Source organism: Blennius ocellaris (genome assembly GCF_963422515.1).
Source record: "Blennius ocellaris genome assembly, chromosome: 22".
NCBI lineage: Eukaryota > Metazoa > Chordata > Actinopteri > Blenniiformes > Blenniidae > Blennius > Blennius ocellaris.
The window spans coordinates 6,713,485-6,735,856 of record NC_137671.1 but is presented as its reverse complement, the minus strand read 5'-3'; the positions used below and the strand labels follow the sequence as shown (position 1 = coordinate 6,735,856).

The 22,372-nt window shown below is 42.0% G+C and overlaps 1 protein-coding gene across 2 annotated transcripts in view; it reads right to left on the bottom strand.

Moving 5' to 3' along the window:
* The window catches only part of LOC308146511 (kinesin-like protein KIF21A), a 34,839-nt gene extending 14,133 nt beyond the window's left edge, over positions 1-20,706 (bottom strand). For both annotated transcript variants that reach the window (XM_080518381.1, XM_080518382.1), the window contains exons 1-11: positions 20,512-20,706; positions 8,224-8,446; positions 5,941-6,123; positions 5,308-5,457; positions 4,161-4,295; positions 3,889-4,053; positions 3,413-3,528; positions 2,931-3,126; positions 2,650-2,839; positions 1,959-2,022; positions 1,461-1,664 (exon numbers count right to left, since the gene is read on the bottom strand). In XM_080518381.1, coding sequence (XP_080374507.1) covers positions 1,461-1,664; positions 1,959-2,022; positions 2,650-2,839; positions 2,931-3,126; positions 3,413-3,528; positions 3,889-4,053; positions 4,161-4,295; positions 5,308-5,457; positions 5,941-6,123; positions 8,224-8,446; positions 20,512-20,555 — 1,670 coding nt within the window. In that variant the 5' untranslated portion in view covers positions 20,556-20,706. The remainder of the gene's footprint in view (positions 1-1,460; positions 1,665-1,958; positions 2,023-2,649; positions 2,840-2,930; positions 3,127-3,412; positions 3,529-3,888; positions 4,054-4,160; positions 4,296-5,307; positions 5,458-5,940; positions 6,124-8,223; positions 8,447-20,511) is intronic.
* Positions 20,707-22,372: the final 1,666 nt, after the last annotated feature.

Sequence of the window (22,372 nt, the reverse complement as noted above, 5' to 3'; positions counted from 1 at the left end):
AACTTTTATGGTCAGAACTTTCTCAAATGTTCTCAGACATTAAGATCTCAGCGCTTTACAGTCCTGAAAGCATCCTGAAGATCTCTGCTCAACATACTACTGTCCTGTAGAAAGGAGCATTATTATCAATGATTTAGAATACGATCTGATCAGCATCTTGCAGTGTGCAGTACGAGGGAAGCACAGCTAGAACAGGGGGTTAGGAGGAAGAGTTTAGAGCTGGTTAAAGTATCTGCTTTCCCCCAGGAGTGTAAACCGCCTGTCGGTGCAGAAAAAAAATTAGTATCAGTCACTGTGGGAAGTTGGAGAGCAAGATTTGGGTCAACAATCAGCTGAAATCATTTCAATGAAATCACAAACTGGAGCGGCCGACAACCAAATCAGTTTCAGATTCTGCACTTGACCCAATTCTGGATGGGAAATAGCAAACCTGGCGGACTCAACCTCGTGGTGGTGATTCTCCTCGCATCGCTGCAGTCTTCAGAGAGGAAGGGCAGGGGTGAGGGTGAGGAGGTGTGGAGGAGGAAAAGGGAGCGGACAGGCCGCAAAATGTGGGCGAGGGAAAGGAGGTGAGGAAAGTTTATAAGACAGCAGAGACAGAGAGAGTGAGGCACAGCAGCGAGAAAGTCCAGGCGAGAGCTGACAGACATAGTACAGTCAAAATGATGAGTAATATGGAGACATTAAAGACTGACTTAAAAAAAAAAAGTGTGTGTGTCAGAGTATGGTTTGAAGCTGGCCTTCACATGTAGAGACAAAACATGTATGTTGTGCACACACACAAGTGAAGGGTGAGTTATCACTGTGCTTGGATATTTCAAGTACAAAGATGCACCACTTCATGTCCATCATACAATCAAATCCCCCCCACCATGTGATGTGAAAATGACCAAGATCACACATTTGACCATTTCTAGTTTACTAAATGAGCTTCAGCTCCCCTTTCATACATTATTGAGTACTGCTGTCCTATCAGCGGAGATTAATGCATCACAGAGATGCCCTCACTGGGAATAAATGATGTTTTATTGAAGCGAATGGGCCAAACTGTGATGTTTATACTATCTTACAAGTCATACAAAAATATTATTTTATTTATTTTCCTTCAAGAAAACACAGAGATGCAGAGGTTACCAAATATACTAATCTATATGATAACTGTCATTAAATGTTGTAAATCCAGCTCCTTTAAATCGAGGGTAAACTGCTGATGCCGGAAATCAGGAGATAATTACCCACAACACACGAGGCCACACACCAAGGCATTGGAAACATTAAAGCTCTTCACTGTGTATCTCTGACACCGTCATTCTGAAGGATCTTGATAGTTTAAATGTTTTTTTTAGTGAGTTGAGGGTTACTGATAGCATCAGCAACACTCAAAGTGGCCTTGATTTAAAAAAAACCCCCAAACAAACAAACCGGGAAAGCAAGAAAACAGCCATGGTCTCGTGGTGTACCTCTTTTTCTTCTTCTTCTCCTTCTTCTTGAGTTTCTCCAGGTCTTTCTTTGCCATCTCAATGACCTCGCTGGCTTCTTTCTCGGGGGCGAGGAGGGCTGGGGAGAAGGAGGCGGGACCGGTGTACAGCGAGGAGCGAGTGGAGACACGGGACAGATTCTTCCGGAGGTTCTCGTTCACGGCCTCGCTTTCAAACAGCTTGGCCCTGAAGAACCAGGAGAAAGCCAAAAACAGCATTTCAGTTGTTTTTTACATGTGCTAAATAGATAAACTCGAGTTAAAAGTTAGGAATCTGTGTCATTATTGAATAACAATGATGCTCGAGTTCATTGTTTGGGTGGCAAACAAGTCAACCAATCATTCAATCTTTATTCAAAAGGCACCGTACAGAAAATAAAACACAACTCAAAGTGCTTCATGATTGACGATTGCAAACATACACATCTGCACAAATATATTAATGCTTACATATGAAAGAGAAATAAGTCTTTGTTCATACCTAAGCTCCTCGATTTCTTTGATATAGTTCTGTATCATGTTACCGATTTCTTCATTGCCTTCACCTGGAAGCAGAAGGGATGGATGAAATTTTTTAGTGAATTCAAACGGGGAAAAAAAAAAACATGTATGGGAGTAAAAAAGTTCACCAGCTGTGGCAGGATTCGGCTTTGGCACAAGTGTGCATTAAGAGATGCAATGATATGGGAATTTATCATATCTCATCAATGATTTATACCCCAAAACATCTGTTTAAGAAAAGATAAAAACTATAGTTTTAAAGCTTAAAAAAAAAAAAAAAAATTATTGAATCTAAATATACATACAATATGTACACGATATACACAAACTATTGAACTGAAATTCGTTTTTAAGTTTCCAAATACAATAAAACAAAGTTTAATTTGACTTTTAAATGGAAAAAAAAAAACCTAAATAAAAACTTTTTTTTAATATAATTCATGCTGTGATGACTTGAACACTCCATCACGTTTGGACTATCCTTCAATTGGATTTGGGAAGTTTGAACACGTTATCATGAATTTTAAGAACATGACTACGGCATAAGATTCATATTCACACATAAAAACTGCCAAGGAACTAAAACTACTACTGAGGTTGTTGAAAACCTTCATAGAGGGAAATATGACAGGAACTTGTGGTTTTTGTGAACATTTCTGAGCATGTCCCACCTGCTTTGGCCAGGGCCTGGTTGGCCTGGTCACTGAGGATGTGTGTGAGTCTGGCTCTCTGGGCGTCGATGGTCTCCTGCATGGCCTTCACTCTCACTCGCAGGTTGTTGTTCTCCGTCTGCAACATGGAGTTCTCATGGACCAAGTCGTTGATGCCCTCCGTGCCGTCCTCGCCCACCATGCGCTTTCCCTACACAGGAAGAGCAACCGTTGTGAAATAAATACTCGTTGAGAGTCGCACTTCCCAAATCTCCCGCGTTCTCTGATGCAGGTCTTCTCACCGTCTTGTACTCCATCAGCTCCATCTGCAGCCGGGCGATCTCCGTCCTCAAGGCGCTGATCTGCTGGCTGGCTCTGTCCTGGTTCACCATCACCTTGTTCTTGATGTTTCGGGCCCGGTTGGCGTACTTTAAAGTGTTTAGGGTCTCCATAAAGTCGCGATCCGATGGGCTGATGCAGGCGATCATGACGGTTTGACTGTAGTGATCGGAAAGTGAAAAACACTGAACATTGACGTCCCTGATTTAATCCCCGTAAACAGTGGATCAACATGATTTAAATTTTGTCAAGTTGTAATCAAGCAGCTAAATAAGATTTTGTTGTTATTCACCCCAACTGAGTACACACTTTTCTTTTTATTGTAGAAAGCAGTACAACCACAGCTCTTTAAAAGCCTCAATACTTGATTTCGAAGTCCTTAAAAAAAGAAAATGTTCAGATAAACAGTGTTTTAGGATTTCCTGTGAGTTTAAGCTGCACAGACCTGTTGCCTCCGAGCGAGTCCTGTAGGAGGCGGGTCAGTTTGGAGTCTCTGTAAGGCACGTGAGTGGAGCGTTTGCTCCTGTCGCCCAGAGCACTGATGACGTTTCCCAAGGCAAGCTGATGCAGGAGAGGCGGGAGGGGCGAGGGACAGAGAGAGAGAGAGAGAAAGAGAAAGAGAGACATTTGCCAGTGAAAGTGTTGAAGTGGCCTTCATACCTCTGTGGGAAATTCACCAGTGATGAGATTGAATAAAGATTTAGGCTCATGGTCCACATCTGAAATCTAATAATTTGTGAATCTGGCGTTTCTCCAATGCAGGAAAATGTCAAACTTGTGAAGGGCCAGGCTTGCCCACCTGGGCTGTGTGCTCTCACAAAAATAAGCACCAACTTACATCCTGGCCAGTAGGGGGCTCCATCAGTCTACTGAAAACCTCAACATGAATTCCTCAGCCAGGTTAGATGATCAAGGTCTCACCAGTCCACAGTTGATGGAGATGCCCTCTTTGGCTCGGTCACCAGTTGCTCCGGTTCTCTTCAGCCTCTCTGAACCCGCCAGATCCACGAAGTGAAACTTGGCCGTCAGCGTCTCAAACTCATCAATCTCTGAGTTGTTGGCCAGGCGGTTATCGGTTTCATTATCCTGGAAGGGAGGGGATTGCAAATATAAGAGAACGCATGTTTCCAGCAGATGTCGGGGGTTTTTTTTTCACTCAGCGGCACAGACTTTGTGCATATGACAATACGAACGTTGTTATCGGGAGAGCAGACTCGGACTTGGCACAGGTGGATGGTGAAGATGGCGTGGGAGCGTGAACTCTGGACGTTCATCTGGGTGCTGGCGGTGGTGCGAGACAACGCGCCCAGCTTCAGACACTGCATCATCTGTCAGCACGACGGGGTGAGATACACAATCAGCGTACAGACAAGTGCATACATAATGATAAGATTCAAAACAAACTGTTCCATGTACAGATTCAGTCTTAAGCAACCGTTACAATCAAAACTGCCATTGTTGACCTGCTTCTATCAGCAGCATGCATATAATACATGAAACAACAGTACTTCAATAATAAGCTTCTATGAGAAGTGGCCTCGAGGTTAAACAAGCCGTTTGATGAATCGTCATCTTGATCGGACACTGCCACAGGTTAAAAAAAAGTCTAACGAAAACTTCAGGGCCTCATTTTTTGGTTTATTCATGAGTCAGAAACAGTAAAAGGTGTTGGTCAGATCACTTAAATTGGATGCTATGCATATATTAGTTGATTAATGATTAAAATAGCCAAGATAAGACTGTCATTGAAGATGATTAAAAATAAGAAATCAAGTTTCCATCATATTCTGATTTTAAATTTAGGCTCAAGAAAGAATAATATTTTTTTAAACATTTACTTGAAATGTTTTACTTTGTGTCAGCACTGTGTCTTAGATCAAACTCGTAAGAATTTCCCTCTTCGATCAATGACATTCCGGTATTTGTATTCTACCTATTCTATGGTGATGGAGCTTTATCTAAAATCAGATGTAAGCCACGTCTGCTCAACAAATCCATGGCACGAGAAAAAAAAAAAAACATGATAAAAAGTGAACCAGTTGAGGATACAAGCCTGTTTTGTTGTTGGTGGTCTTGTTGTCAAATTAGACAATTCCACAAAGAAATAAAGATAAACTGGTGATCATGAGCCAGTGGAGCTGCTGCTTTTGACAGTTTTCTTTAAATATGCATCGTATGCACTGCCGGCCCAGTAGGCGTCCTAAACGTTGTCCTTTAGTCACGCTCGCGCCAGTTTAAGCTTCAGTCAGTGCTAAGTAAATACAGCTGGAATCACTGAAAAATAAGGCGCAATTGCAGACGGACGCAGCCATCGGAACGTGTCGGAGTGTTAACGCTGACCTCGGCTGCAGAGGTGACGGTGCGGGTGGTGACCCCCACGGTGTAAATGCCTCCGGTGGCATCCTCGTGGATCTTGATGTTGGATCTCTGCTTCCTGGCCTCCAGATCCCGAGTGGAGTCGAACAGGTCCAGCACCTCCTCGTTATAGAGCTGGAGAGGAAGTCCGAACAAAACGCATGCAAGACATAAAAAAAAAAAAAAGTTTTTAAAAATTGATCTTTGCGTGAATGATTAGCTCGTCAGTGGCACGGCTGTGCTTCATTTCCCACCCTCACCTTCTCCCCTCAGCTGTTTGCTCACCAGCTGTTAGCAGCCACTTGTTGGCTGTTAAAAATAAAGCCAGGAGCTGACCCCCAGAGACGGACTAATGACACTTTAATGGCAGTTGGGTCATCTGGGCACTTTAACAACCTGAACACATACGCCCTACACCCGACCTTTGACCTCTCGCTGTCTGCATGTTCTGACGGTGTCTGACTGATGGATTTGAAGTGGTTTTCATGTTTGCATTTCAGATTGTGCTGCAAATCTCGATTTGAGGTCTTCATGTCTGACAGTTGCTGTGTCATGCTTTGTGAGCTCATCCAGTTTTGCGTGTGTGTGTGTGTGTGTGTGTGTCTGTGTGATTTGCACCTCCAGGAACTGCGCGTTGATCTTGAACTCGGGAACAGGGCGGCCCTGCTCTGTGGCAGCCTGTCTGCGCTGCTCAATGCCTCTGAACAGGTGGTTAACGGCCCGGGGAATGATGCCCAGCTCATCTTCTCCTATGTTGACGTCGAAGCCGGTTCCCATGGTGTAGGTCTTCCCCGAACCCGTCTGCATGTAGACATAGGGAAATATATAGCAATGTGAAATGAGAAATCTCCTGCTCCTGTCTGTATACACCAGAAAGCACCAGAATCGACATTAGAGAGCGTTGGAATCAATTTGTCACGTCGGTAAAATTGATCAAAACAATCCTCCTGACTAGGATCCCTCAAGTCTTTGGGGTTTGGGGGCTGGAAAAGGGGGATGGGCAGCAGCTCCATGAAATTTAGGCGTGATCACCAGGGTGACAAAAAGAGGAATGCAACTTGGGGTTCAAATTCAGACGTCACCCGCTGCTGAAAGGAGACCGTGACAGGAGTGTGTATATGTGTGTGTTTCTGTGTTGATGGATGAGTGTGTGCATGAGAAAGTTGGTGTGTTTTACTCCACAAGTGCACACCTGTGTGATGGCCACATTCATGCACTCGTCTTCTTTCTGTGAGAGTACACAGAGTCACTCGCGCTCCATGAAAGGCTCTTTGACGGGAATATAAGGCGCGGGGAACAATGAGAGGAGAGAATAATGGAGAGAAAGCAGAGGAGCACAGAGGGAGATTAAGAAGAGGGAGGCTCACAAATGTTTCTTCAAGTAGAAAATGTCTCTTCTTTTACACTGGCCTTCTATTCAGCTTTAACTTCAGTTTGTCGATGAAAAAAAACCTTGAAATACTTCAAAAAGGTCTTTTCTTTCCTAAATAGCTATTATGTTGGTGCACCTGCTTTTAGATTCTTCTATCACAGATAATCCATATTGTTATTGCATTCAGGAAAAAAGAAGAGATACATACAAAGAACATTGGAAAATGTTTGGATATTAATATGTGAATCTAAAGATAAAGTACAGATTGGCCTATAGTGCACGTTATCCTTCAGCATGCTACACAACAGCTCACTTAAGTAAGGTCTAATGTACAGTCAGTCCTCAAGACAACAACAAAAAAAGAAGAACTTTGGTCTGCAAAAACACAAGCAGGACTGATTTTTCCCTTTTATTAAGCTTCCATATCCCATAAAGCAAAGTTAACGGCTTGAAATGATGCATTGTTGGGTGATTTCATCCGTCAAGGAACATGTGGAGCTTAGGACACACCCTGGACATCAGTCCGTCAGCGAGCTGTGTGTGTATTCATGTTGCATGGAATCTGAAGTCCGCCACAAGTTGGAACGCAAGGACGCATATTTGATCTTCTAGAGAGGAAGGTTAAAGCAACCCAACATTGACTTTCAATTCTCATGCAACCCCCCCCCCCCCAGGAATGACGCTCATGAATAAAGATTTACTTGGGGGAAAAAAAGAAAACCTCTTCATACAGACTTTAATGCTTTCAGGAGTCATGTTGGTGTAGCACACTTTTAAGATATGCTCTGATATAAATGTTTTCAGCCCTGGTATGAGGTGAAGTGGACTGTTCTCACTTGATTGTGTAATAAAGTGCTTCTTCTATCACTCCATATCAGCCCCGTCTATCACAGCCAATATAAAGGTGGAGAGAGAGAGCAGGCTGCAACTTGTCAGCTGCTCCGACGGAGCTGCCGAGGCCGGAGGCCTGTTCACTTCCGTATTACATGCCTAATGATATGAAATGAAATCAGCTTCATGTCACATGCTGCAATAAATCTTAAGATCCTGGAAGCTACTCCGATTCCTTGAGCCATGCAGCCTTGTGGGTATATAGTGCAAAAGTAAGAACCGCTTAAAGGTAACTGCTTTTTTTCGAGTTGTGTATTGACAAGAATTTGGCAATTCATTGCATAGCTCAGCTCAGGATATAGGATTACATGAAGCCAGGTATATTTTCAACACTGTAAGCAAGACTGATGTTACCACTGATTTTGGAGCAAAATCCCACCGCATCCACATGATTCGTTTGAATAGCTACTCCTCATGCAACATTTTTGAGCCAGGTTGCTCCCATCTGTGTTGAGGCTCATTTGTGGCTCTTAAATTGTCTGTTTGAGGGTTTGTGAATGTCTGTTGTGACGGACAGGTGACCTGTCTGCGTCCATCAGCTGCAGCCCCCAGCAACCCAAAGTTGGATAAAAGATATACGACTAGAAACCTTATTTCCATCAAACATTCTGGTATTAGCCTCCGAAATGTTGACTGACCTGTCCATATGCAAAGATGGTGGCATTATAGCCTTCGAAACACCCATCAATGAGAGTCTCCGTGCAGTGCGTGTAGATGGAGTCCTGCTGGGTGTCAATATCGAAGACATAGTCGTATGTGAAGGCCTTGTCCTTCCCCAGGACCACTTGCGGCTCCCCGGGCATCACGTACGTACAGATGTGACATCCTTCAATCTTTTCTTTGGCCAGCTGAGGACGAATCCTGGTGGACGGAGACAAGAGGAAACACAAGGGGTCAGTAATAATAGGTTTGGTTATTTAAGTCAAAATGGTCAGAATGTGACTGGTCAAAGGAGCTGAAGAGGGTAACTTTTCACCCCCCCCTGCCTCAAGGTGGAGGGGATGAGTGCAGCTACTGTGCAGCACGAGCATGTTTGTGTATGTGAAATCCACGCAGTGCCAGCACACACCCTGCACGCAGCACAGTGTGCTCACTGTTCAGACGCGAGGCCGAGCAAGAGCACTCTGGGTAAACAGTCCCGCCCTGGATTTTCATTTAGGAATTGCTCTGTCTGCTTTCCTTCAAATAAACACAATTTCCTTGGTCACTTTTCATCACTGGACATACATTGAGCCTGAAGAGGAAGTGGGCATATTAAAAGCAGAGCAGAGAAATATTTGGACATATTGGAGGCATTAACATTTTTGAAATATCCTTGGCTTTGATGGAACAAGCAAGATCCGAATGCAGCTGAAGGGTGTGATTGAAACATTAGGAGGCTTTTAACGTGAAACAGATACAGGAAGTTCCAAAATTTAGATGACGAGTGCCATCACGTTTTCATTTAGGATATTATAGGAGATTTAGGGGGAGAAATATCTAAAGGAGTTTGTGGTCATCTAACAAGACATGCTTCCAGACCAGGGAAAGAAAATTGATCAATAAGTAGTGTTATAAATTGTTTCTAATTGAAATACATGGAAATATGGTATTAATGTAACTATTAGTCAAGTACGTTTTAGATTGTCAGAAAGAATCGAAATTACCAGAGAAGAATTCATACAAACTTAATAGAACACCACAATGACCAAACAGTGATGTCTCAGGCTGTAGAACTGAAACAAGGTGCTGGAAAATGACATCATTTTCTGTACAGCTGAGTAATACTGGTGAATCACGGGCTCGTTTCTCTATAGACTCACAATATTACAATCTATAACCACATTTTAGTAAATCATCAATCACACTGCTGCACGATGCTGTAATGGTTAAAACGTGTGCATCCCAGCATGAATATCCTTGGTTTGAGTCCAGGCTTGGGTCCTTCTCAGGCTGGAGTTTGCATATTCTCCCAGTGAGTATGTGTTGGGTTTTTTGTGTGTTTTTTTTTACTTCCAACAGTCTTAAAACTGCCTGTCCATTTGAATTTGAGTGCGTGTGCCTAATGTGCGCAATAAGCCGTGTGTAATGGCGCCTGCAGATAAAGTTGATGTAACTGCAGCAGTCGGAGGGTTTAGATCATCTGAGCTTGCGGCGGTTTAATGGTAGGATAGTTAAGCAGGTACAGAAGTTGATCTGCATTAATCCATTTGGCCACTTTCCCAAAAGCCTCGACAGAGAGCTGTAATCCAGTGTAACAAAGGAGCCACTCTTCACAGCTTACAGTGAGGACATTAAGTCACTGGGTTATTGTTCACTTTGAGAGCAAAAGGTGGAAAAAAAAAAAGAGAGAGAGAGAAGAAATGTCAAATCCTGTCAAATGTAACCGAGGCTGCAGTTTTTGTGCATCCTGAGAAGACAGGAAGGGACTATCTGATTGTGCTTCTCTGCAAAAAGCAGTGACACGACATTCACTCTCTTGAGCTTCACGACATCCCCGGGGTCCTCCATTTACAAGAGGCCCAGAGTGGGCAGCAGAGGAGAAGAAATGTCTGAGTAAATGGGATGGAAAGATAAAGAAAAAAGAAGGCAAAGGACATGAAAACTGGACACTTAAAATGGTTACAGCAAGGAGACTGTCTAATCTTATCTTTACATAACAAGACCGATTCAATCATTTTAGACATAAAATAAGACAAGATATTCTTGCATGTTGTAATTTTCAATGTCAACAATAAAGAAACTAAAGATTTACAACATTTGGGTTATTTCAGGTGCCCTCTAGTGGCTGTGGTGATGACAACAAAAGCAATGTAGAGAGGAAGGACAGAAAATGCACATCATGACTGAAGCTGTAGAAGATCAGGTGAAACGTTGAGGCTTACAAATATACATGCAAGTCAATTTTGTATGTTGGTGAGAGAAATAGAATCTGACTAAAGGACTACGTTTCCCATCATCCTCTCATCACATATTTCTTAATACTTTTTGTGCATCATCCAGCCTAAAGTGGCCTCAGTGTTGCACCTCTATTTTGGGTGTTTCTTGGGTGTGTATGTGTTCACAACAACCACGAGTCCTGGCACCAAACGTGTCTGGAGAAAAGTAAGCAGGTGAGAGGTGAGAGGTGCGTCCTGCCGGCGTGTTATTAGCGAGACTGACTGACTTCGGTTGTGATTATCAGCTGGCAGGCTTCACTCCGTGGTTCAACCCAAAACACTCGTTTCTCCTGCCAGAATGAGGGCGGCCCTTCAACTCTGCAGACTGACAGAGAGCTAATCCACCTTCTAGGGTGACATGCACAGACGCCAGGAAATTTAACCCCCCGCCGCCTGCTTTTCGGTGCACATGTGAGAGCATACACACTCACGTTGATTCAACACAGTCCCCACACTTTTAGAGTATTGTGGGCTCTTGTGTCTTGTTTTACATACTGAAAGGAATACGGATGTCTTTCATTGCCATGGAGAGATCAGGGTCCCCTCAAATCCCAAGGCAGAGACGTTGCATAATGACTGTAACACATTAATCAGCCGAGTTCGTGGAAGCGAAGAAAACAGAAGATCTGGAAAGGGGAGGATTAGATTTATAGGTTGAAATTTGCAGTGCTTCTCACACGGCACATTTACACTGCATTTACACATATAGTAAAGTACTGTAACATTTCTGTAATGCAAAATCCAAGAAGGTTTTCAATCAAGAGAGTTACTGTTCAATACAGGAGTTACTATAATTGGAAACTCGAAAAACAAGTGAAAAAAAACCCCACTATTGGCAGACAAACATATGTAGTTTTTCCAGTTACTTTAGTGTCGTGAAGCTGGATAAGCAAAATACCAACACAACACCTCTTAACTGTATGCTGCTTTATTGCTACAGTCAGTGTTTCCTTGAAAATAATAATAAATGAGAAATCTATTAATTAAAAATAGAGTATTATACAGAAATAACATTCTAAATATAAATTGTATTTACACAGTGAGGCTGGAAGAAGCTGAGCAACTCCTTTTGCTTTGGAGTATAATGTTGCTTTCAACTGGTAACTGGATAATCACCAGTTAAGAAAGTCCTATTCACAAAGTTGGGAGCTTTCACATAACAGGAAGCAGACAATGAAACTAAAAATAACAAATAACTGCTTTTTAAGTCGATTTTATGAATAAACTTGACCTCTCCACACCTGGAAACACTGCCGTTTTGTTGTTTGCCTTATACAAAAGGCATTGCTTTATCCAAGTTACTCAAAAACAATTAAAGTAAAGAAATTAAGGCACAAATGCAAACACGTTTTAAGACGTTTCACTCGGTAGCTTGTGGTATTTCAGCAATAAAAGCTGGAAAATGGCAATACACCACACAGCTTCCCACAAAGAACAACTGGAGGAGAGTTTGAAGCGTCTGAGTTCAGAGTGATGAGATTGAGTTGACTGAATCCTTTAAGAGATGAAACACACACGCACACGCACACACTATACACCTATTCAAGCACACACATTAAGTTGGAGATTGAAGCATGCACACAGAGGGGCTTTGTGAGACCCCCCCCCCCCATGTGACATGTCCTGTTAGGCTCCTGCTCTCCTTCTCATTACTGCGATTACACTGACCGCTAGAGATAAAGTGAAACCTCCTCATTCACACACATACCATGAAAAAAACCAAAAAACAACCAAAAAAACAACAACCAAGAAACGAGATACCTTCATCCTGTTTTTAGATGTTAAAGTTCATTATATGAAGGTTGGCTAAAGACTTTCAGGGAAATTCACATCATGAGATCTCTTTGGAAACAACTGGGGTCGAGAATGACTCTCTCCATTACACTCATAAAACATTGTCCTGCATGCAAGATTTTTTCTGTCTGTGCCCCCTGAAGCTCTCTGGTCCCTCCGAGACCAGCCCAAGTAAATACATGACAGGAAGCAAGAGATACTAATATCGAAAAACAAGATGAGTCAGTGTGTCGCCACCATGCTGCCGATCTCAAACATCCTACGTTGACGTCACCCTGACGATCAAACCAATCAATTCACTCCCAAAGGAGTGCACTGATAATAACATTAGGAACAAAAGGACACTATTGGACCCCTGCCTAATTAATCTAATCTAATCCCGATACATCTGAGTGCAACCGGTGACTCAGCAGGAACAGAAAAGGAAGCGTCAGTCTCCCGAGGCTGCAGACAACCAGAGCTTTTCTCCAGAGTTCACAGCAGAGTCACCACCACATCATCACCTCACATCATCTTCTGTATTTTTAGACCTTCCAATACTTTGGGGGAATGACGGTGCAAGTTTACCCAGCTTTATCATCTCTGTGAGTCTTCTTCAGAAGGAAGTGGGAAATGTACTTGAACTGTGCTGCCAGACTATTACTTTGCTTCACTATTTATTATTAGGTTTTAAGAAAAAAAGATAAATACCCTCAAAATTACCCTCAAAAGCAAGAGAATTAAATATGTGCAAAACATAGATAATGTCAAAGTTAGTACACAAACTATGACAGCAGGATGCATGAAGCTTTTATAAATAAATGTATACCATTTAGAAAGATCTAAAAACCAAAAAAAAAAAAAGAAGAGTTGTTTTGGTTTGCAGCTTTCCAACAGATTTCATAGAAGTAAAAATAGCATGGTGGTATTTATGTAGTTATATCCTCCCTTCATACATCTTTTTTTAAGTTTCAATTTGTTTCAATGGGGTTAATTAAAGGCTCTGAGACACACTGAATTGTGGTCTCGTAAAAAAAAAAAAAAAAAAAATTCATGCTGAAGAATCCATGCCGACAGTTTTATAAAAAGTCGGATAATGTGCATGTGCAACCCATTTCAGAGCCAGATTTTTTTTTTTTTACTTTTTCTTAAGCAAAACGGCTGACTCAGCACTTCTACCATTTTTCTTTTTTAATTTACACGAGTATCTGTTAATTAAAAAAAACTAAACATTTTCAACGTTACAGTGGGATCAATCTTTGCTTGATTTGGTTAGACTTGGGAGCACAGTTATATTGTCTGGGTGTCCTGTCACAATTTACACGGGACATGTCAAACAAAAAGCCTCAATCACATGTGAGACTAAGCACCTGAAGAATGTCTGTAAGCGCTCTGATGGAGATGTGAGCATTTCGCCTTCTGATGTGCATTAATAGGGAGAAGTCACCACTTTTTTGTTCTTTCCATACTGTGAAATCCTGGAGTAACGCTGCATATAATAGCCGGTAGTAATTTCGACTGTACTTGTAAAAAAGTCAAACTAAAAAGAGCACAAGGCACAAGTGAGTGTAGAACAGTAGTTTTGGTATTAGACTAAAGGCAGAAGCTCTCATGTTGTAACAAGAAAGAGAGAAAAACATTGTGCATGAAAGTGGGAGTAAACCCGATTCATGTAAACTAAAATGGAACCATTTGCTGATATTATATGTCACATGAAGAATCACAAAACTTTTTTTTTTTTTTAACCATGTGGGGATTATGGAAATTAGACAAAAACGTGCAAACACTTAGTAACACAAACAGTGGATATGTAAACACATTTTCAGTGCTTCATATCGGACTTTCAGGTGCGGCGACAGGCTTTCCTTATGTAACAGCATGCAAACACACATGCAAAATGTACAAATATATGCCTCTTTCCAACAGAAAAATGCATTTGTTCATTGTGTTTTGTGCCGACCAGCTTAAATGTAAAATGTTCCTGTGGTTCTAATGGTCGCCTCAAGCCAGAGGAAGAATGACATGAACATAAAGAGACAAAGTAAGTAAAAAAAAAAAAAAATAAATAAAAAAACTGGTGAAGTCAGATGGAGTGCTGCTGTTTTTAGTAACAGCATCTACTGTGCGGCAGCTGATCTTGTCATGAAGAGCCCATTCATTGGACAACTCTCTCCAGCTACTTCTGTTAGTGGGAAGCTGAAAAGACAAGTGGCGTGGGGAAACTCGAGGCAGGGATCTTTATGGTAATGTGCAGGCTGCATTTTTAAAGCAATAAACCTCTCCATCCGGTCATTATTTTAAAGATGCATAGGAAAGAGCTTTCAGTGTGCAAAATGATCCACTGTTTTCCAACTTAGTCGAATGGAATCTAAACAGTAAAGATGTAAAGATGATCATGTAAAGAATCACCTGCTTTGTTGGCTTTCCAATCTTGATTTAAAAAAGCAATTAGCACAATTCTGAGTGGAAATGGTTGCGTATTCAGAGTTTTGCTACCAGTTAAGGCACAAATGTTCACAGTTTCCTGATAATGGGGGGTCTTGTGTTTCCATTCAGTCTAAGTGAAAGCTACTTCCTTGTCATTGAGTGGCGAGCGAGAAGAGTTCGGACCCCTCTGCAGAGAGAACTACTGTATGACAGAGACCTTGAATCCGTCTTTTCTCTCGAGTATGCAGTGGAAACGGAGGGAATCTGGGAGCGACGGCGGACAATGGAGGGAGGTCAGAACAGCCCAAGCGGGAAAAGGCGAGGGGAGGGGGGAAGAAAAACACAGTGTGGGTGGTGGGGGGGGGGTCTCTCTGCTGACACAACCTTTTGGAGCCGAACCCTCAGAATGGTGATTGACAGCCAGCCAATCACAGACCGTCGCACAAACCCAAAGCCTTGAAAAGATGCCACGGCCGCCATTGAGAGGGCTGACGAGCACATCCCATACGGGCTGCCAGGACGGGTCGCTGATCAAAGTTCTGACTGCCTCTAGGGTCAGAGGTCAGCGAGCCGGAAGGATGCTCGTCATCACGCTGAGCGGCAGTCGGACAGGGCACACGAGGATATCACACACACTCGCAGGGCTCCGGTGCCGATACCAGCCTCACGGAAACATTCCTTGTTGACAAAGGACAGTCGTGGCACACACGGGAAATGAAATGGAAATTCAGGATGGAAACAGCAAACGACTCATGTTCTGTTACCTTTTTTTTTTTTTTTTTTTTTTTTTAAAGCAAAGTCCTGAAACAGGAGGCTCAAAAAAAATGCAGCCACACTGAATCAAAAGCCACGCTTCTAGCAGAAAATTCCAGAGTGAATTAACCTCTGCTGGAGCGAGCTAGACAGAGGTTATTGAATATTTGGGTAAACGTGATATCGCATGACAGCAGCTGGCAGATGGCTTGCGAGCACGCTTCGCTTTGTCTCAGTTCACTTGGCTGGATTCATAAATATTCATCATGAATATGCTTGGATGGACACCGGATTATGCACACGCACACACATACACATGGCCTTTGCTACACCCAGCGGGCCTCATGGGAAAAGGGGGAGGGGCTTGTGCCGAGATGACCTCACAAGGGAGCCGGGGTGGTTTGGATCATCTGGATGTGAGAATTAGGGAATTGGATCCTAATTACTTTCATCATTTTTAACTTCTCACTTCCCATATTATGAACACATTGAGGTGCAGTTGTGAGCGAAAAGCATTACAGCAGCAACAAAATAAAAAACCACTTGAATAGTTTTCTCTGGACCTTTAGTTTATTGGAATTATTTGAGTGTTTTAGTGACTTTCTGCTGGTTATTGACTCTCCACTTCCCCGGCATTATTATTATCATCATTCGAATTTCAGACAATAGGTATTGATTAAAAACAGCACAAGTGGAAGCTGAAACGGAACGTGATTTATTCTTAAGAACTGACTTTATTGACCAATCAAAATTATAGTAGGTTTACTGCAAACCATCAGTCAGACAGTTTTGACAGTTGCAAACTATAAAGACTCACCATGTAGTTCAGATTGAAAGCATCTCGTGCTTACTGTCGATTTACCCCAACCGTCATGACTAATGTCCTATTTTTAGAACTGGTGGATGTAATGTGGCTCTGAGGTCGTCTCTGGGTGACGTCAAATACAACACGAGCACAATGATACACAACAGTGTCATGGGCATATTGGTAAACAAATGCATTTGCATGATAATGCATGGCGCCTGATCTGCTGCAGCACGCTGTGCCCTCTGTATGCATGTTACTTTGTCAAGTATTAAAAATAAGGGTTTAAAAAGTAAACATTTTTTAAAGCATTTACTCTGAGCTAGTTAAGGAGGAAAAGCCATCCGTGAATTGAAGAGTTAGCACGAAACTGGAGTCCTCTCCAGCTTGTTAGTGGGGACATATGAATTATTAAAGCTGTGCTGCATGTATATTGACAAACTAATATCCTCGGACAAATCGTTAACTTCTCGTAGAAAAGAACATCGGTGGAGTGGCTGAGCGTCGATGCACACAGACGGAGGAGTTGCATAAGAGGAGGGATGTGGACCACACGGTCGCATGGGGGATAACCCAGTAAACAGATCCAACAATGTACGAGTGAGCGGCTCCATCTGCGTGCTGTCAGGTGTGAAAAACATCTCTAAAAAACCTCCCCCCAAAAAACCACTAATGACAGCGGAGCAAACGCATCTCGCGTCTGAGGGGCTAACAGAACTTCGGGTTACATCATCTTTCCAGTAATAAATAAAAAAAAAAAAGAGAGAGACACAGGACCTCCTTGTAATGCCTTTTCTCTGTTCAGGCTCCAGGCCGCTGCCAAATAAAGGAGATGATAAAGGAAGGTTTCATCGCTGCGGACCTGTTGGGATGGGGGATTAGGACCTCGCCAACAGACGGCATTAGCCTCACAAGCTCAGGCAGGTAGTGGCTGGCAACCTGGTCGCTGATTGGTGAAAACACACACACACACACACACACACGCCTAACTAAACTATTAGGAAAAGTGCAGAAAAGTCAACAGTCCCACATGGATTCGACACAAAGCCTCAAAATAATTAGTGTTGCCCCGGTGATCAATGTGAGCTGAAAACACGTCTCCGGGTTTGATGTTCAGACGGACGAGACGAGCCCGACGGCAGCAGATGAAAAGGCGTCACTCCCAGCGATTATCAGGTCAAATGAGCCGTCGGCTTCCTCGGGTTTCAACTTCATCAGCAAAAAGCTTTGACAACTTTGAGAAAACATAAGGCTCATTTGTCTCGGGGTGTTTATACAGTCAGGCATGAGGTACCAACTGCAATCACAGTACATTATTCTTCGATAAATTCAACACTTACTTGGATTATGTTAACGTCTTTTAGATTTGTTCTTCTAAATAACAGTGTTTCTTCTCTTGCCTATATAACTGAACCGTTTCTCTTCTTTCTTTTCAATCACTTGTCCATCTTCAGTTCTCACCAGCAGCATTTCAAAGCAGAACAGTTTGTCTACGCCCCTCTTTTTTTTTTTTTTGTTCTTCTGCCTTGTGGCCATCAGGTATCAAATAATTAGGGTTGTCAATAATTAATCATTTTAAACTTGCTTATTTGGGCTACTTTTTTGTGAATTAATTGCGATTATTTGCACATTTAAAATCCTTTCATATTGAATTTGCAAAGCATGAATGCACAGTGCATGGAAACACAATTTATCACAGTCCAGTTACTCTTTTGTTCATGGCGCATGTTGATATAATGATACATTTTCCGAATATCATGCAGCTCTAAACTTTCTCGTAGGTCTTCCTCCTCTCCAGTCTGGTTTTGGAAACTTTCCCTTCCACTCTTGTTCCTATATTATAGTATACTAAATACAACTCAAAGAATTAATAAAAATCCTTTAGCATTATGACCTCAGCAACTTGTGTGCTGAATTAAAAACCCGTTTCATTAAATATTGACTCATAAATAAGCAAACGTGAGCATTTGCAGCTACTCTGAGCACCATAATTTTAAATATAACACGATAAATGTAAGTTATGTGAAGCTGGAAGCACAAAAAGGTTTTAATTAACATGCGTCTGAGGCTCACAGCTTCATTTAAAGTGTCATTTCCACATAAGATTATTATGAGTTTAAGAAATCCCAATTTACTGACAACTTTTATCTGCTTGATAGAATTGAGTCAGATAAGTTATATCTTCTCTAAAGCTCTGTTCACAATAAACAAAGTGAAGTGTTAAAACATCAACATTTGTTTAGATATGCTGGACAATAAAATTAAAAGACAAGAAAAAGGAATCTTTAATGAGCACTAAAACAACCCTCTGGTTCATTAAAATGCTGCATGTTTCCATGACTGAATTTCTTTGAGACATTGGACTGTGTCTGGTTAATATTACATTAATGCTCTGTGTGAGTTTGCAGGTAAGGTCAGCGTGACAAGAGGTCAATCAGCACACAATCATTTTCCACTTTTCTTGTTAGAAATTTTGCATATGAAGCAAACTTCAACCTAAATAAGTTTGAGACAGGATCATCTCATGGATTCTCAAAACCCAACAAACTTTAATGAAAGAAACAAGGATGCAATTTTAACTACTTTGTCTCGTTCTGTGAAGTCTGAGCTGTATAAGATATTAAGTTTAAAAGTACCCAACTAATAATTAACGTGGTTTATTTAAAAAGAAGTTGATTATTGTCCACATCCTAAATGTATATTGTCTTAGCAAACGTTTAAAACAAGTTCACATAGTTAAAATATAAAGTATCTGCAAACTAAGCACTTTTTTCCAATGACTCAACACTTCAAGGCAACCAGGTCTTGTCAAGTAACTGATGCACTCAAAACCACATAACCCAAAAGTATATGAAAGAGGAAAAATACATCAAACAAATTAATGCATGAGTAAACAACTTTTCTAAGCGCAAACATGAGTTGAGACAGAAATCCAATCACAAGGCAACATGACAACCACCTCTCAATAATTCATGAAGTTAAGCTTTTTAAAAGACATGTGAGAGAATTGCTTGTTGGATTTATTGGTTCAAACTGTCTAAAGTGACCCTGTTTTCACCTTAATGGACATCCAAGCTGTTTAAAATGAAAAGGAAAAACAATACATTGTCAGAAGGTTTGTAAGTGGATGTGTTCACTTTCTTTTAGGACTTGATTCAGCCAGTTAACTCCAGAAGCCGGGCAATAAGCCGATTGAGAGCAGCGTGCAGCTGCACTGAAGCTGAGAAACTTTACAAACATGAAGACTCTCGGCCAGACACTGTGCAGCCACACTAATGTGAGCCGAAAAAATATCAAAGAGCTCTTTTAAATGGGACTCAAGACAGAGCGAATGACGGGACAGGGTTTTCTGACAGATTATTCATGATGTCGGAAGGAGGGGAGATGTGGGCTTGTAAACCGAGTTGACTCAGTAAACAGAGTTCTAGGTCAAAGTCTGAATGCAAAATAACAAGCAAGGCCTGGAGAGGAGAAACATGAGAGGGAGCAGCTTTTGTCCTCTGCTTCCACCCAGTTCATGTGACGTTTCAGGTTGTCTTTCCAATGCAAAGACACACACACAAGCTGCTTCCACTGACCTCAGCTGCTGCCATATCATGGAACTCTATTGATGGCGGTATTGATTTGTTTTATATTGTTTTGGCTCCTGTTCAGTCACACACACACACGCACACGCACACACACACACACCCCTGCCGGTCTATATCTGCTGCGTAAGTGACAGCCGCTCTGACTGGCCTCAGGGACAAGGGTCAGATAAGAGTGATACAGCAAAACACACACTGCCTGACGCTCCGCACACAAATACAAGAGAAAGGAAAACAGATTATGAAGGCTCTGGATCATGTGACAACATGCAGTGTAGCTACATAATATCGGTAGATGATGACTCTGCACATGGTTCTGAGCTCATGAGGCTTTCCCAAGGCCTAATCCCTCCAACAGCCAGGTCTTCATTCATAATTCCCCAACAAAGCACGTACGTACACTGTGCAGATAAGAAGTAATCAAGGCCTACTGGTCTATTTATCTGTAAAGCATGCATCCGACTGCAGCTCTTGGGAAAAATACTGGGTTATTATTGCTGTGCATGGAGTTGCGCAGACAACAATACAAGTCTCTGTTTAGGCTGGCGCATGCTGCTGCAGAAGTGAAGGAGGGGAGGGGGGGACATGTGCAGCTCCTGGAGCAGGTGTACCACCGGAGCATCTCTGCATGAGGGGCTGCTGCTGCTGCTGCTGCATCCTTACCGAAGGGCGACGCGCACCGTGCTCTCATCCGCTCCACTGGTCATGGTGTCAGCCTCGGACGCTCCACTTAAAAATAGCTTGATTTCCCTTTCTTCTTGATCCTCTTACAGGAGGAGAAAAGCTCCCGGCCGCCCTCTCTCTGCTTGTATTCCTCCCGTGTAAACGCGCTCCTTGTCTCGAGCTTCCTCCGCCTCTCCGTTCACCTCCTGCGCGTCAACAAGCACATTATTAGAGGCGATAAATGAGCGTGTTCTCCCGTCATGGTGGTGGAAATGTCCGTGCTCGCCTCTCCAGAGGAAGAGCCATGGTGGGCACAGTCACAACCTCCAGGCCGGGAGGAGCAGAACGAGCAGCGCGAGCGAGCAGCGTGCGAGAGCGAGCGGAGTGGCCGCTCAGCGCTCCAGACCCCGGCATGGAGTGACGTCAGCAGGCCCCTCCCACACAGCGAAGTCCCTGATGGATAACGCAATAAAATAAATATTTTATAATATCAAATTCTTTCATTGTACATGATATATATTTCATTTCCTACTTTAATATTTTTTAATTGTTTCCTGAAGCCAGGGAATTATGTATTCCTAATTCCACGTTGACATGGTCACGAATACATAAATATCAATCTAAATGCGAACTGTATTAATAAAAATTTATAAAACCTAACTTAACATAAACAACTTTCGTTGGCGAAGGTAATGAATGGAGGCACCTGCTGAACCCATGTGGTAATTTTCTGCTTTGCCTTTGCTGATACCAAGTGGTCAATTTACGTTACTACAATCTTAAAATATAATTAATGTGTGCCTTTGAAAGAATACATTTCAGTTTCCAAATATCTTTCTGTTCAAACCACACAGGGTATCCAAATAAACACGAACTTTCTTTGTATGAAACAATTAATACAAGTGCTGCCTCTGCAATTTTGATTTCAGCTGTTTTGTGTCTGAATTGTGAAAGAGAAATATCTTTCCTGAGCAGCCGAATGCTTCAGTATGATCACTGTCTCATATATAATAGCAAACATTTTGAGGCCATACTTTGCAATAAAATATACCAGTGTCTTTCCTTAAAAGCGATAGTCAACGTTTTTAGTAACCATTAGATGCAGCTATTATTTCTGCCCTTGTTAGTAGCCTTTCTTTAAACTTTTCTGAATATAGAGAGACATCTCTCCAATTTAATTTAAAGAAGCTACAAAAAGGGTTGAACATAACACGTACCTATAGGAGGAAAAGTTTGCAGTAAAAAGGTTTTCATAGAATAAACTTTCTGTTTTCCTCCTTTATGTTAAGTAGAGCGCTGTTCAGTGAGCGTCGAGAGAGAGAGAGAGAGAGAGAGAGAGAGAGAGAGAGAGAGAGAGAGAGAGAGAGAGAGAGAGAGAGAGAGAGAGAGAGAGAGAGAGAGAGAGAGAGAGAGAGAGAGAGAGAGAGAGAGAGAGAGAGAGAGAGAGAGAGAGAGAGAGAGAGAGAGAGAGAGAGAGAGAGAGAGAGAGAGAGAGAGAGAGAGAGAGAGAGAGAGAGAGAGAGAGAGAGAGGTCCAGATCAGTGACATAATACATAGTTAAACGATTCTACCAAAAATTGAGAAATGTGTATTTTAGCCGGGCATAAATTCCTTGCATTTAACTTGAAAATGTAATAACTGTGGGTAAAACATATATGAGTAAAGCATTGTAAACATAAAATGTTGTTTTTTTTCAACATATAATACATTATATAGTTGGAAAGTGATGCTTAACAGCATATAGTCAATATCTTACTAAATCCCAGAGTATCTCAGAATGTGAGATCTACTTTGTTTTTGTTGGAAAATATGATTTGTTTGAAATAGGTGAGTGTCGTGGTTCTCAGCATATTTGATCAGA